We start from the raw sequence: 16,424 nt of genomic DNA on the forward strand, positions 1-16,424 counted from the left end.
TGCAAGCTTCCACCATGGAGGGCTCTATTCATTGGTAGTACAGATATGTGAAGACTTCTTAAAGGTAGACCACCTAATCCAGAAAAATCCTTGATTTGATTTCATACCAGGACAAATAATGACCAAGAAATATATGAGTAACTATATAATAAATTAATTGCATAATTAATATTTTCTTCCCAGATCTACAGGAGAAGTCATCTAAGAGCTCCTAAAAAACATTATCACACCCATGAATATTTATTACCTGGAGACAGCAAGTCAGGGAAACTCTCTAAAGAAAACCTCAAGAGAATCAGAAAGGTCCAGGGGAACAGGGGGATAATAATACACAAGAGCATATATGGTGCCATAGAGATCATATTGGGCAGGCCCAGGGACTTTAAGGCCCCTTATGTTCTGACCTGAAACTCCAAAGAAAGCCCTGAATATCCAGTATTCTGAATCTCCAAGAGGGGCAATACCTAGAAGAGGGAAGTCAATGAGGGAATCAAGGTAGAGAATAAGCAGAGCTCATTTTTCTCTCAAAGGGACAACAATGGGTGGAACCTGGGCCTGGCACAAAGCCGCAATGTAGGAACTGGAATTGGAAAGATAAGTAAATCAAAGAAAATACTCACTAACATTTTTAAAATTACAGATCAAACAGCTAACTTTATACCATATATAAACAGAGAATAAAAAAAAGTATTTTTCACAAAGACTACATGAATACTACAAACAATAAAAGCTCATGAGAAAAATAATTTGAAGAATGAATAGCTCAGAAGAAAATGTGATGAACCTTACCCAAGAAATAGAATTTCTCAAGAAAATCAGAAGAAAAAGAAAATGTAATATATGCTATTAAAAATCTGAAGAAACCAAAAAAATAATTTAAGAATTATTGTACTCCCTGAAAACCATGATTTAAAAAAAGAAAAAAGCTTGGATATTATATTTCACGAAATCTTAAATTAAAAATTCCCATATTTATTAGAAACAGAAGACAAAGTAAAGCTCCTAAAAGGAAATCCTAAAGTTTCATCAATGTTAAGGAAATAGTCCAAATACCATAGAACTAGTCAAGGTTATGTAAAACTTAGCAACTTCTACTAAGAACCAGAGAAGATCATGGACTACAATATTCCAAAAGGTAAAAGTTGTATGTAGCCTTAGAACCAAGGATAATTTACCCGATTACACTGAATATCCTCCATTGGGGAGATCAGGAGAGAATGGATTTTTAATGGAATCGAGGACTTTCAAGTACTCCTGATAAAAATACCACAGTGAAGTAGAAATTATGAAATATAAATGCAAGAGTGCAAAAAACCCCAAGAAAAGTAACTTTATCTAAATATTTTAAAAGATTTGCATGTTAATCTAGTGCTAAAAATTTTAAAACAGAGAAAAGAAACCAAGGTCCCTCCAGAACTGTAATGTCTCCAAAGGGTACCAAAGAAATAAAATAAGAAAAATAGAGGTCATAGGGGTATATTGGTTCTACCTTAAGTGTTTTAATAGGACAAACAGAATAGATTACCAAAAAAGAGAAAAAGAACTTTTTATAGAAAAGAAGAAAAGGGGCATGATACTGGCTATTTCTTATAACTGAGATGGGTGAAAAGAATATGAAGAATAAGTGAAGGAGTATGTATCAATGAACCTTGCTCTCATCTGAAATAGATAAAGGAAAGCTAAATACACACATAAAGTTTAGTGTAGCAATATCAACCTCAATTTCTAAAGAAGAAACGATGGGGAAAGGAGAATTAAGAACAAGGGTAATATCCAAGAAGAAATAGCCACAAGCAAAATAAACACCTTGATATTCAAAAGAAGAAAGGGGAAACTATAATCTAAGGGGAGAGGGGCTTTAGATTGACTTAGATAACTGGTGAATAGTTTAACAAATTGTGCTATATTATGGCTTATTATACCATAAGAAACAATGGAAAATGATTTTGAAGAGTCATATATAGTGTAAACTGATTGCAGATTAAAGTGAGCAAAAACAAAAGAAAAATTCATACAGGAATAATACTGCAAAGAAAAACTCTGAAAAATGTAAGAACTTTTATCAAAACAATGACCAGCAATGTCTCTTAAGCACCTGTGATACAGCATGTTACCTACATTCTAATAGTGAAGTGATGGGTACAAGGTATATAGACATACATTTGTGGAAACAGATTATTTCCATTTGACTATTTTTTTACAATGGTGCTTTTTTAAAATCCTGTCTTCCCCTAAATTAACTGGATAATAGCAATAGGGACGCTAAAAAAGAGGGCCATTATAATATTTTTATACATCGAAGAGAAGGAAGTTCAGGAGGAAGCAAAGACAGGATAGCTGTTAAATGTACAAAACTCATTACTTTTTTTGAAGCAAGTAATATGAAATGGAGATTCATATTTTCATATAGAATCTTTTTGTATTATATACATATGAAAATGTTCTTTTTTGATGTTTTAATTCAGAAAAAATTAATTTTTAAAAGAGAAAAAATAATTACAAAGGATCAATGTTTCACTGGATCTTAATAAAGCTATTTCTTATACAAAAAGAAAGCCTACTGACCCAGAATAAAGATAGACATGGGCAGAAGCTTTTCCTAGAAATAGTTATGGTTTTTTGCTAATCCATTCATACCCCTTTACTCAATCCCCTTTATGAATAGCAATACACATTTTTGAGCTGATCACATTAGTGAATGACTATTTGGAGCTAGTCATATAATCTATGGCTATGAATCATAGAAAAAATACATGATCTACCTGTGACTTGAACTTTACAGGACAGTACTAATAAAAAATAGCATTTGAGTACTTTGATATATCCAAGACTCAATGATATGGGTACTCCCTATTCCAATATTTTAGATCCTGACTCAGAGTGAGTACAAATAGCAATGTTCCTATTCTGGACAAAAACTTCTGAGGTTTTCTCCTCCCTGATTGATTCTTTCATGATGGCAAACTAGGTCATTTTTTCTCAATTGTTTCCTAGTCTCTAATCCAAATGAGCATTGCCTCATACAGAATGAGATCTGGGAAAGACTTTAGCTTAAAAGGTCAAGATTGGGGCAGCTAGGTGGTGCAGTGGCTACAGCACCAGCCTTGGAATCAGGAGTACCTGGGTTCAAATCTGACCTCAGACACTTAATTACCTAGCCGTGTGGCCTTGAGCAAGCCACTTAACCCCCTTGCCTTGCAAAAAAAAAAAAAAAAACTAAAAAAAAAAAGGTCAAGATTATGCACCGAGAGTCCCTAGTTATGATTTGAAGGGAAAAAGGAGTACAGAAACTGGGTCCAGGACAAAGCTCATGAGGACAGAGACACTATCCCTCACACCACAGAATTTGACATGAATATAAGAAAAAGTTGCTAAAAAAATCAAAAATGAGATGGCAAAGAAGAAAGAATCAAACCATAGACAGTTACCTTGGGAATAGATAAAATCAGGGTTTATCTTCAGAGGAGGATCCAGAAAGAAAAAGAGCCTCTCCTACACCAAAGAATAATGTCATGGCTACTCAAAAAAAAAAAATCATAGAAAAACTCAAAAAGGATTTTAAAAATCAAATAACATAGATTTATCACCACCTGAAAGGGATCCTAGGAGGAAAAATGACAGTAATATCATAGTTAAATTCTAAAATCCCCTTTTAAGGAGAAAATATTAAGCAACAAGAGAAACGCAATTCAAATATGTGAGAAGCACAATTAGAATTACACAAGACCCAGGCAGCTAGGTGGCACAGTGGATAGAGCACCAGCCCTGGAGTCAGGAGTACCTGAGTTCAAATCCAGCCTTAGATACTTAATTACCTAGCTGTGTGGCCTTAGGCAAGCCACTTTAACTCTATTTGCCTTGTGAAAACCTAAAAAAAAAAAAAAAAAAAAAAAAAAAAAAAAAAAAAAAATCACACAAGACCTCACAGCAACAATAAAATATCAAAGGTCTTGGAACACAGCATATCCAACAGCAAAAGATCTGGGATCATGGCCAAAAAATATCAAACCCTGCAAAGTAAAACATAATTCTGGATTTAAAAAAATGGACAATCACTGTATTGCCAGACATTCAGGATTTTATTACAAAAAGACTTGAACTTAATAGAAAATTTGACATGCAAGAACCAAGAGAAATATAAGGTAAACAATAAAGACTAATTATAAAGACATAATAACAAAGACAAACTATTTACATGAAAATTTAAATCATATGTCCAAGACTGTTATTAGTAGCTGGGTATTTAGAAGTAAAGATAGGGATAGAGCTAAGTAGGATGAAATTCTTAAAAGTAAAATGGTCCAGGAAAAGACTTTTTTTTAAAAAAAGTTACCTCTTCTTTCATACAAATGAGATGTGCAAAGAATTGATACAGAGGAATTAAATGGGGAAGGAGAGCTGGTAAGTCTGGAAACCTACTCTCATCAGGGTTAGAAATGGAACAATACATGTCAATAACTTAGTTAAATGAATTAGATTGCCTCAATTAATTGTACATAATAATAGCCCTATATTTTTCACTCTTTCTTCTAATTTGGTAATTTATCTTCTCTGAGAAGTGTTGTTTGACTATATATAGATAGGGAATTCTGGAATTTCTACCATATTTCTAATCAGTTTGTTCTTGTCTCATAAGATATTATCATTATCACCTTTTGACATCTATTTAGGGATTTTCTGATGCCTCCTGAATTTCTTCTTGAAGAAAATATTCATGATACAAAAGTATGATGGTTCTAAGTACTATATATGCCCTTAGTCCATCTTATTTTCTATTGTTGAACCATGTTTCCAAACATATTTTTGGCATCCTTTCCTTTGCATACCTCTTATAATAAAGTCACCAAATATTAAAGTATATGTCATTCATTTTGGGGGTCTTCCGTTCCTTGCAGAATTTCTCTATCTCTTCATTCTCTACAACAGATGTTCCTACATCTGTTGGCTTCAAATATTCTCACGCAGATCTTTTTGTGAATGCTTATCATGTACAGTGCAATAATGTGCTGACCAATTTACTCATGAAATTATGCCTCTGAATGCATAATAAAACTGATATCAACTCTTTAATTTTCCACTATAAGAAGAACCTGTGAGCCATATCTTCTTGTAGCTTTAACTTTCCTATTTCTTCTGGTTTCATTTAAAGTAAGGAGATTAAGATCAATTTGATTCAGAACTTCTTATAGTATGCTCATTGACTGAGTCCTAGACAAGAGTCTCCATTCTGAGAACCAAGTATGCTCATTTTTATAGATTGCTGAAAAACTGATTCTCAGTGGATCTGTTCTCCATACTCCTAATCTATCACCATCTTGATACAAATTGTCTCAAGGTAATCCATTGATTGTTTTCTTATGCATTTCGTTTTCTTCATCTTTAAAAGGAAAACACTCCCTCTTACTAAAATGTATTAAATATGACTCTTTGCAGTAAGATCCAACTTGCAAATAGCCAATACTGGCCATAAGCATGAAAATAACAATTCATGGTAGGCAAATAACCCAAAAACCCCCACAATTCTTATTCATTCATTTACTGGAAGAGATCAATACAGTGCATACACACACACACACACACACACACACACACACACACACACACACACACATATATATGTGTGTGTATAAATATATATATATATATTTATTTATACACATATATATGTAAGAGTATGTAATTTTTTTCTTTCAAAGGTCTCCTTTAAGTAAGATTATTAAAAACACAAGCCTATACTACCTATACTATCTTCAAAGAAACATTAATGTTATACATACTAATTGGTTCAGGCCAGCCCCTCATCTTCCTTTAGTTGACCATACAATTATATCTTGCAAGTCATATTTCATTTTAATGACATCAGTGTTTATTCAATGGCAGAAAAAATATTTGCCTATTCCTCTACTTGTCAGAATTCTTTTTCCTCTTTTAGTGCATACCTTCCTCTAACTCATCAAATATTCTGTAGCTAATGTATAACCTATTTTCAAACCACATTAGGTTATGAATAAGATTGTACCCAATAACTAAACCATGAAGCTACATCTCCAAAATCACAGCTGTATCTCTCAGATGCTTAGGTTGGTCCTGCAATACAGAGACCCACAAGCACACTTCCTTGCCTATTCCAGGTTCATTATTATATCCCATACCTGAAATCCTCTCTTACAGGCTCCCTCGATCTCATGGTAGTCATGCTCTGTACACAGAGGACAAGCTTCAGTACTCTCCCATAGGAAATAGAATGTGCAGCCATCACAGGTGCCCGCTGGACATGTGCTGAAGAAGAGAAACAGTTAATGTGGAATACTGTATAAACAAATTTGTGTTCAATCTATAAGCATTTATTTAGCTTCTATCATGTGCCAGGTCCCATGCAAGATTCAGGAGATACAGAGTCAAAAATAAAAATCCGCCCCCTCTTCAAGGTTCTTATTTACCAATTTTTTAGGTGAAATCACCTTGAACATACATAGTTCTGTCTCAGCCCCAGGATCTCACAAATTCTTAGGATCTAGAGTGGGAAAAAGTTTGTAACACTTTTATTTTATTGTTCATTTGTTATTTGTGAAGAGGAATGTTAACTCAATCTGCTTCTACAATAAGGTCCGAATATTGTTTAAAAGAAATTTCAAAGTGTATTAAATAGAAAAAAATAAGTCTTTTGGTAAGAACTTCTCAGACACAAGTCAGTGGAAAATCTCTAAACTCTTTAATTTACTTTTGAGGAAATGGAAGCCAAGAAAAGAAGAGTGACTTGGCCAATCAAAATTCCAGTCCCTTTTTTTTTCCTGTACCAATCTTGTGGAAATGCTCATTTTAGTCATAAATTCATTGAAAACAGAAAAAACATTTTTTCTTTCAATGCTTACATGTCAATTTACAAGTCCTTTTAAATCTCCACACAAATAGAGACATGGAGGAAAGAAAGTTCTGGAGGAGGGAAGTTGATGAGTTCAGTTTGGGGATATGTGGAATTTAAGACCCAAGTAGAAATGTCCAATAGGTAATTCAATATGTATATATTAATAATGAATCAAGTGATTTGGCCAAGGTCACACACACATACAAACATACACCTAAACCAGAAGTGATGTCAAAGTCATAAGAATGCATGGTATTGCCAAAGAAGAGAGTCTGGAGAGAAAAGAGAAGAAATTTGAATATAATCAAGAGAAGAGGTTGAAAATTAACCAACCAAAAAGAAAACTGGGAAGGGAATAGTTGTGAAATAGAATCCAAGGAAGAAGGTAAATCTAATATTTGCAATGAGTAAAGGATCAACGATATGATATGTTGTAGAGAAATAAAGAAACATGAATCCAAAAGAAAATTCATTCAATTTAGTGATAAAGGAGGATAGGTAATCATGGAAAAAGCAGTTTAAATGAGAGTGAGAACAGAAGTATACTTGCCACTTAAGCATGGGAAATGAGAGCATGGTAAGGAAATAGACACTAGTGAGTATACTTTTAAAAGTTTAGCCATGAAAGAAAAGAGAGAAAGGGGAGATATGCTTGAATTCTCTCTTTTTTGGTCTCCTATTTTTCTGAATTCTTCTTTTCAGTCTTCTTTGCTAGACCATTATCCAAATCATTAATGTAAGTTGATTCCAAGACTCTACCCTATGATCTCTTCTGTTTTATCCTGTGTGTGTGTGTTTTTTGGGGGGAGGCACACATATTATGCATACAGGTATACCTATATATTAAATATGTATAACACATATCCTATGTACATGTATGGATACAAACATATAAATATGTGTATGTACATCTACATATTCCTCATAGAAAACACTCATCTCTCTTCTCCAATGTCTTTGGACCATTTGTTCCTCAAGTCAAGAATTACTAGTTTTCCCTCAAAAATCAGAATTTACCTTAACTGTTAGTGTTTTCCCCACTCTCAAATTATCTTGCCTCTATCGTATGTGTAAATGTATGCATGTACACGTATATATATACACATTGTGTTGCTCTAATAGATTATAAGCTCCTGAAGCACAGGGATTTTTCACTTCTGTCTTTGTACCACCAATACATAGCTCAGTATTTGGCAGTATTTAATAAATGTTTATTAAGTCATTTATTGAATAATGAGAGAGTATCAAGGTCAAAAGAAGGGTTTGTCTGGTTTGTTTTGTTTTAGGATGGGAACAACTGAGCATATTTATAGGAAGAAGGGAGAGATTCATTAAAAGGCAAAATACTGAAGATATGAGAAGATGAAAGGGAAAGAAGAATAATCAAAAGAACAAAATCCCAGAGGAAACAGAAGTTTATGGGGGAAAGACAGTAACAGAGAAGAAGTTAGTTTTTGCAATTAATCCTCTGGGACTAAAGGAAGGGAGAAAAGAAGGTTGGGCAAAAACATAATGGTTATAAGACACAAAAGAGAAGATACAAGAGGATGCATTACAGGTAGCCTTAATTTTCTCACTGAAGTAGGAGATAAGGACATATAATGAAAAGAGAAGGAGCTATGGGGCAAAGTTAGGGTTATAAGGAAAAAAATTTGAACAGTTGCTGTAAGGAAAATAGCAGGGAGTTTATCAAAGATAAATAAATGGATTATTTGGTGGTAGTAATGGTCTGGTGAAGTTAGATATCAGAAATGTGTAGTGTATTCAAAGATGTGACTTTGAGACTTCTTCCATCAACTCCTAATAATTTGATACTAGAAGAAAACTTAATATGGTTAAGAATTAGCATATAGAATGAACCTCAACAACAGAATGCCCTGGTCTTCACTCAGATACATCACTGCTAATAATATTATTTTGCTTTTATTGTTTTAATTTATAATGGGCTACAGCATAATTCATTTGTTCAATTTTTAAATGATCACTCTTCAGTCCTTTCTATGTGCAAGAAATATTGTGTTGTGCAGGTTAGTAAGTCCTGGGATACAATGATTAAAATGAAAAAATCCCTGTACTCAAGAAGTTTCCATTGTATTAAATGCTGCCCTATATTTTGAACAAGTATATTAGATTTATCCATTGCTGGAACAAAATTATATGATAATGCAAATAAAAAGAATTAGCAGAATTTGAAACAACAGAAAATCAAGGGAGCCTGGGGATCCCTTGCCAGTGGAGTCTATGTTATTAAAATGACTGATCTATAACAATATGGTCAAAAATGTGAAAGGAGGGAAGTGAAGTCATGAAAGGGTTATCAACTGGCAAAACAGAGAGATACTTGTGAGACCAAAGGTCATTATATATGATAACGAAGTGAAGAATTGGGAGAGATAAATTAGAAGAACAGTAATTATAAGCAGAGAAGGAAATTTAGGATTTCAGAATCTTGGTGGTCCAAGGGAAGGGAAGATACTAAAAAAAAGGAAATTTCATGGATGAAAAGTATTATAATGATCTACTTCCATTTCTCAGCTCTTGACAGATGAAAGCTATTCAAGGTTAAATCATTCTTACTTTAAATTTGGATAACACATCAATAACATTCTTTGAGATCATAATATTTCATATTCAAAGGAAATGATTTTCACCTTAAAAAGCATTTCCCATCTCTATGCCTTTGCACTGACAGTCCATATGTATAGAATGCCTCCTTCCTCATCTCCTGGACTCAGTTCTGATATGCTTCCTACTTCATGAGGTATTTTGTCCCCCCAGCTGCTGGCACACACACATCCTACCCTTTAGAATGCAAGCTTTGCAAGATACTTTTGGTCTTTGACTTTCAACTCATGTCAAACACACTATCTGGTGCCTAGAAAGTGATTAATAAATGGTTGTTGATTTATTGAACTTTCCAATTTATGAATAAACATAATCCATTGTCTAATCTCCTTCTCCTTGCACTATGCTCACATTTGCCTTCCATTTATCAATCAATCAACACTGTCTGTGCATCAGCCATTGTGCCAAGTACTAGGCACTAATACTTAAATGATTTTATCAATATAGAAGATGAAATCACATCTTTGCCAGAAACCTGAGTAGATTGGTTGCATATGTCCCAAGATAACCAAAAAAAAAATTGTTACCTGAAAGTCAAATTTACCTAGATAAGTCCTCAGAAAACCCTTCACAATGTTTATATTTGAAGTCTTTAGGAAATTAGGATCTACCAAAGTTTATATACTCCACTAGCATAACCTTCACAAGGTGAGGAATCAGAGTAAGACTTTAGTGTTAAAGAAAAATCAAAATGATTGTCTATAATAGAAAAGATAAAGCATAAATCTTAGGTTAGTTGGTTGCTTTCTTTTTTAAAAAATTCAGCAACAAGAATGTAGAATCCATGTGATTAATATTACAAAGAGAATAGGTTAGGAGTTAGGAGACATGCTCTGTCAGTCCTGATTCAGTTTCTAATCTGCAATGTGACCCTAGGCAAGTCACAAACTCAATGTCTCAGTTCTGTCATCTTTTAATTGGAGAATTATATCTACCCTACCAGACAAGCCTCTTATGAGGATAAAATGGAACAACAGAAGCAAACATTTAAAAGCACAAAAGAAATGAAAAGGATAATCATAATCCTTTCTTTTCCAAAAAGAAATGTGGTAACTATAGTGATTGCAAAGAAAAAAAATCAAAGGGCTTCTTTGATGTAATTTTTGAAGTTACAATTAAATGTCAAAATACTAAGTTATTTGATGCCTTTCCTTGGTAGTATTCACTTTTAATGAGACTGGAACTGAAAGTGGTTTAGCTTCTGCTCCATTACATCATTCAACTAACATAATGGATTGTCCTCACTGGAGATGTACCCAAAATGTGAAGGCATGACTAAATTGACATCTACATTGTTGAAAAGCGTGAACACATCAATGAGTTCACAGATCCATTACCATACTGGCATGACCCAGTAAAGTGCTTTATATCCATGGATATAATTTTATAAACAAAATCTAGACAGGAAAGGACTTCCTTATGGATTGAGATAGGAAACACAAAAGAGGAAAAACTAAAATAATTTATATGCTTAACAAGGATACTGAATAAAGCAAGAAAAACAGTCATAAAAAGGGTAAAAGAGAAAAATGGAGTTTTAGTTAAAATTGTGTAATTTCTCATTATTTTTTCCTCTAACTAACTATCCTACTTATAAATAATAGTGGAAATGCAGCTATGTTTTGTAACTTCTCAGAAGGGTCTCCTAAACCAGGGCACAAATACTTTCACAGGTATGAGAAGTTTACTAAGCAAGTATGGGGAATATTTGAAAAATAACCATATTGGTTCATTGAAATATTTCAAATCTAGAAGTATTGATGAGAAAATCTGTGGATTGGAAAAAGAATTAAGGGATTGGAGTAGGAAAGGGAATTATTATAGAGATGCATTTGACAAATTTGAAAGAGACAGTTTGAGGAAATTAAACACATTGACCAAAATGAAATGAATGAGGTTTGGATATGAAATCCTTTTTAAATCAAGACATAAAAAATGTGGGACAACAATCCAGTAAAAGATGCACTAAATCATTTTTGAAATAATTAGAAACTCACTTGTTTTCATATCAATGAAGCTATAAAATTTTTGCTCAATCCTTGATGAAGTATTTCTTATTATTAGCAAACATTCTTACAAGACATTCTGTGAACCAGGAAGCTCAGTCCTGCACAAATGTGTGTTATTGCTATTATCTCATCTTTCCTCCAACTCAAGTATTAATAGGCACAGATTATCTAAGAATCTCAAGTTTCCGATAGGAAACTAGGCTCACTAGCAAGAATAGACATTCCCTATTCAATTCAGGGGACTTATAATCAGCACATAATTCTCCTATCCAGTATGTGCAAATCAATGAGAGCATATAGGTCCATACAACTTTACCATCACCTTCTATTACCTTATTTGGAAACTTCATTGTCAGAACTAATTCTAAACCTAACATCTAGAGATCATATTTAGGGAAATGAATAATAGCTCCTCCTTATAGAAAGACTAGAGACATTGCTATGCTAGCTTATAGGTAACTCTGTAGACAATCAAAAGGTAGATTTTCCTCAAGGGTTTTTTTGGTAAACTTTCTGTGTCAGGGTTTCCTTTGAAAGTGGATCAAGGTACAACATAGAAACAAAGTAAAGACTGATGGATTACTTTCCATGGGGGGGGGGGGAGTAAGATGGGGGGGAATTGTAAAACTCAAATAATATCTTTAATAAAAAATCAATTAAAAAATTAAAAAGAAAAAAAAGAAAGTCTTATTGAGGGGCAGCTAGGTGGCATAGTGGATAAAGCACCAGCCCTGGGTTCAAATACGATCTCAAACATTTAATAATTAGCTAGCTGTATGGCCTTGGGCAAGCCACTTAACCCCATCTGCCTTACAAAAACCTAAAAAAAAAGTCTATTGAAGTTTTTAGGTTCCTTCTCAGAATAATGCATTAAAATATATGATTACAAAAGGAACCAAATATGTTGAATTACAGTTATAAAAAAAATTGAGTTTACAGACTTCAAATTAAGAACCCCCAAACAGGGAGATACTTTCAAAATTAATAGGAAAAAACTGTTAGATCAACAAGATCCAAATTAGAAACCCTGATGTACAATAGAGATAGCAATTCGTTTCTTTATAGTCTAGTTATTACCTTGCCTCCTCCACCCTGCTCTTCTGCTAAGTCCTTGAAAGCCTTAGCCTTCCTTCTTAACTCAATGTGGTGGTTTTGGACAAAATTCAAGTAATAACCATTCTTGGGAGTCACAGACTTCCTGGTGTCCCCCACTGCCATTAAGTTCAAACCCAGCACTATTTCCAGAGGCCTATGGCACAGATTCAACTTCAAATCTATACTCAGCTCTTTCTACTCTGTCTTTTCCATTTGTGCAAGTTATGTTCCCCCAAGAGAGAAGTTGTTAAGTGGAGAAGAGAAGGAATAGAATATATATATATATATATATATATATACACATACACACACACACACACACACACACACATATATATATATATATATATATATATATATATATATATATATGCATGCACTACGGACTATAGTAAGTATCCTACAAATATCTTATTTGTTCCTCCCAGCAAAATATAATCTTATTGTTTCTACTTCTGTGAGGTAGATGCAATCATTATCACCATTTCACCATTTTACAGTTGGAGAAACTAAGGTAAAAAGAAGTTAACTAACTTGCCCAAAGTCATATAGATGGTATCTTAAATCTTTTCCAAGCCAAGTGTTTATCTACTGTCCCTAGCATCACTGAAGTTGTAGGTAATATGAGTCATGTTTTTCCTGTTATAGAAGGGAAGCTTTTCTCAAATTCCTTCCAATCTCTCCATGTAAACCTGTGGACTAGAAATTCCAGAAACCATGCCTATCTCCCACTCTTCTATGCATCATCTATTTCCAGAGTTGTTGAGGATAAAGTGATATGGTATCAGTGAAGCACTTAAAGCACTATATAAATCCTAGTTGTGGCAATTATTTATATAATAATCATCATTATTATTATTCATCAGCACCTAGGACTGAGTTTTCCTGATTTGGTAGGTGAATGAAAAAAAAAAATCACCTAACTCAATTTATCCCTCTACCTCCATGCTTCATATTAAATACAAACATTCAACAAGACACTAGGAACAATAGATATTTTACCCTGGGGGGGGGGGGACGTGTGTGTGCGCACATACCCACCCAGCTCATCCTCCTTTCTACCTCTTCTTTTCCCTCTGGGAACAACAGTCATATGAAAGTTACCATTGATACTAAAAGGTATAGGACTACTACTCAAAGCAAAAAGCACGATCCCTGTGATAACCCATACAAAAACTTGATTTCCCTGGTCAAGACTGCCCTTGCTGGGGTGCTTCTATTAAATAATAAACTCAAAGAAGGCAAAGATTGTCTTAAGATAACTCACTGTATCTTGAATATAGTAGCCATTTAATAAAAGCTTGTTAATGCTTTGGTTAACTTTGATTTTGTATTTACTATACATTCATTCAGTACATAAATGAGATTCAATTCATTAATTTTACAACTGATAGGTTATCAAATAAGAAAACAAACCTAGGGGGCCGCTAGGTGGCGCAGTGGATAAAGCACCGGCCCTGGAGTCAGGAGTACCTGGGTTCAAATCCGGTCTCAGACACTTAATAATTACCTAGCTGTGTGGCCTTGGGCAAGACACTTAACCCCATTTCCCTTGCAAAAAATCTAAAAAGAATAACAACAACAAAAAAAAGAAAACAAACCTAAAGTCTTTGCAAACCTTAAACCCAATATAAATGCTGGCTACTATTATAATAATATGGGGGTTTTTTTGTTTTCTTTTCCTAATTCAGTCTTTCTTAAAGAATTTTCAAGACTTTGAGTTTTAAAATACAGCCTTATTAATAGCTTAATTTGTTTTAATACTTAAATGATACATTTAAATGATAAATTTGCCAATAAAACAACAGAAAAATAAACTTAACCTCTTTTATGTAGTATGAATTATTTTAAGTGACCCAATATTCTTCTGTACTTTGTTTCTACACATTACAAACTCTGGAAAGTCTCCCTAAATCTTAGAACTAACTGCTACCTTAGGAACTCTGAAGAAGGGAGACAGTACATCTTCCTAACAAGCTTTCATTATATTCTGGTGGCTGAGCTCCCTCTTGTGGTCATATAGCAAGTAGCCTCAGGGAAGAGTCTAACAGAGAATGATATGTTCATCAGTTTTCTTTTTAACATTTAGACCCTCCCCCAGGAAAAGTTGAATTTTTTACAAACCAGAACAAAAGAGCAGATGGAGTAATGAGTTCAGCGACTGAAGGTCATTAAAGGACAAAGAGCAATCTATCTTTTGGCATAAAAAAAGATTGTCTATTTCTGAATATCATTCCTTTGGGGGCAGCAAGACTCCCCCTTCCATTAAGAAGAATTTTAGACATTAGAATCTGACTCAAAGAACAATCTAGGTAATGATGACACAAGCTCAAAGTCACAATAATTGAAATAAATCATTGAAATATTAAAGATGAATTATTCATTTCAGTCAATTTGATCTACCTTGGAATTCACCATAAATGACATCCTGCTTAAGTCCCTTTATATTTTTCATGTCTAGATTCTCCCTCCTTTCCCTTGCCCTTTGGAACTCCTAACTCCCTCCAAAGCTCAGCTCAATGGCTCCTCCTTAAGGAGTAGCCTTTCTTGATTCTCATCTTCCCATCACAGACAAACTCAATCTGTATTTTGTATATATCATTTCTCTATTAATGTATATGTGTATAAATATATATATATATATAGTACAATAGAATAAAATGAGAATTTAAATAATTACTAAGTGCCAAATACTAATATATATATACTTTACAAATATTGTCTCATTTGATGTTGATCTCACAACAATCCTGGGAGATAGATGCTGCTATTATTTTCATTTTGCAGTTGAGGAAATTGAGATAGACAGAAGTTAGGTGATTTGTCCAGGATCACACATCTAGTAAGTATCTGGAGCTATATTTGAACTCAGGTCTATCTGATTTCAAGACCAACACTTTATACACTTTATCACCTAGTTGCCTCATAAACTTTCTGCAAGATCCCTAATGGCAGAGAATAAAATCACTTCTGTTTTTACATGGCCCAATGCCAAACACAGCAGGCTCTTACTAAATATTTATTGATTGATTAAACACACCTCCTTTAGTTGCAGAAATTTCTTAAGAGTATTATTTTTAATACTGGACTTATGTCTAGAACTCAAATGTCCTATAGTATCTTCTACTTTAGTCTTTGGTATGGGGAGCCAGCTTCCATTAGATGGATAAATTAATGGAAAAAAAAACACATATTAAGCCCTCATTATGTGTTAATTATTGAGAACACAAATGGAAAAGAAACCATTCCATGTTCTCTAGAAGGTTACACTCTAACTTGGGGAGACAATAATATTTAAATGATATTAGTAGAAATATATTGACAAGTGATTTCTGAGCCTAGTTGTATAACATAGAAGAGTTTCCTGAACCATCTCCAAGACTGTCACAAAATTCTCAAAACAAAATTAATCTTAATTTTCTTTAATTTTTAAAGCCAATCTGTCACTTGGAAGAATTCAGCAGTATTGCAAAATTAACTAAAATTTAGTTGTTGTCATTATTCTCAAATAATTGAAAATGACTATAGCCTCAACATTCAGGAAAGGAGAAATTAAAGCAGCAAGGATGAGAGGGTTAGAGGGTAGAGTATGATTGTGCTGTCTAATTTAAAATGATTATTTATCTCTTGGTTCCTGAAGTCATTTTTCAGTTATATCTGACTCTTCATGACCCCATTTGGGGATTTGGGGACAGAGATACCTGGAGTGCTTTGACACTTTCTTCTCTAGTCCTTTTTTTTTTTTTACAGATGAGGAAACTGAGTCAGAGTTAAGTGATTTGCCCAGAGTCACACAGCTAGTAAATGTCTGAGGCTAAATTTAACTAGTC

The 16,424-nt window shown here is 33.7% G+C and overlaps 1 protein-coding gene across 4 annotated transcripts in view; it reads right to left on the minus strand.

Moving 5' to 3' along the window:
- The window catches only part of ELAPOR2 (endosome-lysosome associated apoptosis and autophagy regulator family member 2), a 337,228-nt gene that overhangs the window by 11,769 nt on the left and 309,035 nt on the right, over positions 1 to 16,424 (minus strand). For all 4 annotated transcript variants that reach the window (XM_074194058.1, XM_074194061.1, XM_074194059.1 and 1 more), the window contains one exon: positions 6,153 to 6,279. In XM_074194058.1, the coding sequence (XP_074050159.1) occupies positions 6,153 to 6,279 (127 nt within the window). The remainder of the gene's footprint in view (positions 1 to 6,152; positions 6,280 to 16,424) is intronic.

The sequence above is a fragment of the Macrotis lagotis genome, chromosome 7 (assembly GCF_037893015.1).
Source record: "Macrotis lagotis isolate mMagLag1 chromosome 7, bilby.v1.9.chrom.fasta, whole genome shotgun sequence".
Taxonomy (NCBI): Eukaryota; Metazoa; Chordata; class Mammalia; order Peramelemorphia; family Peramelidae; genus Macrotis; species Macrotis lagotis.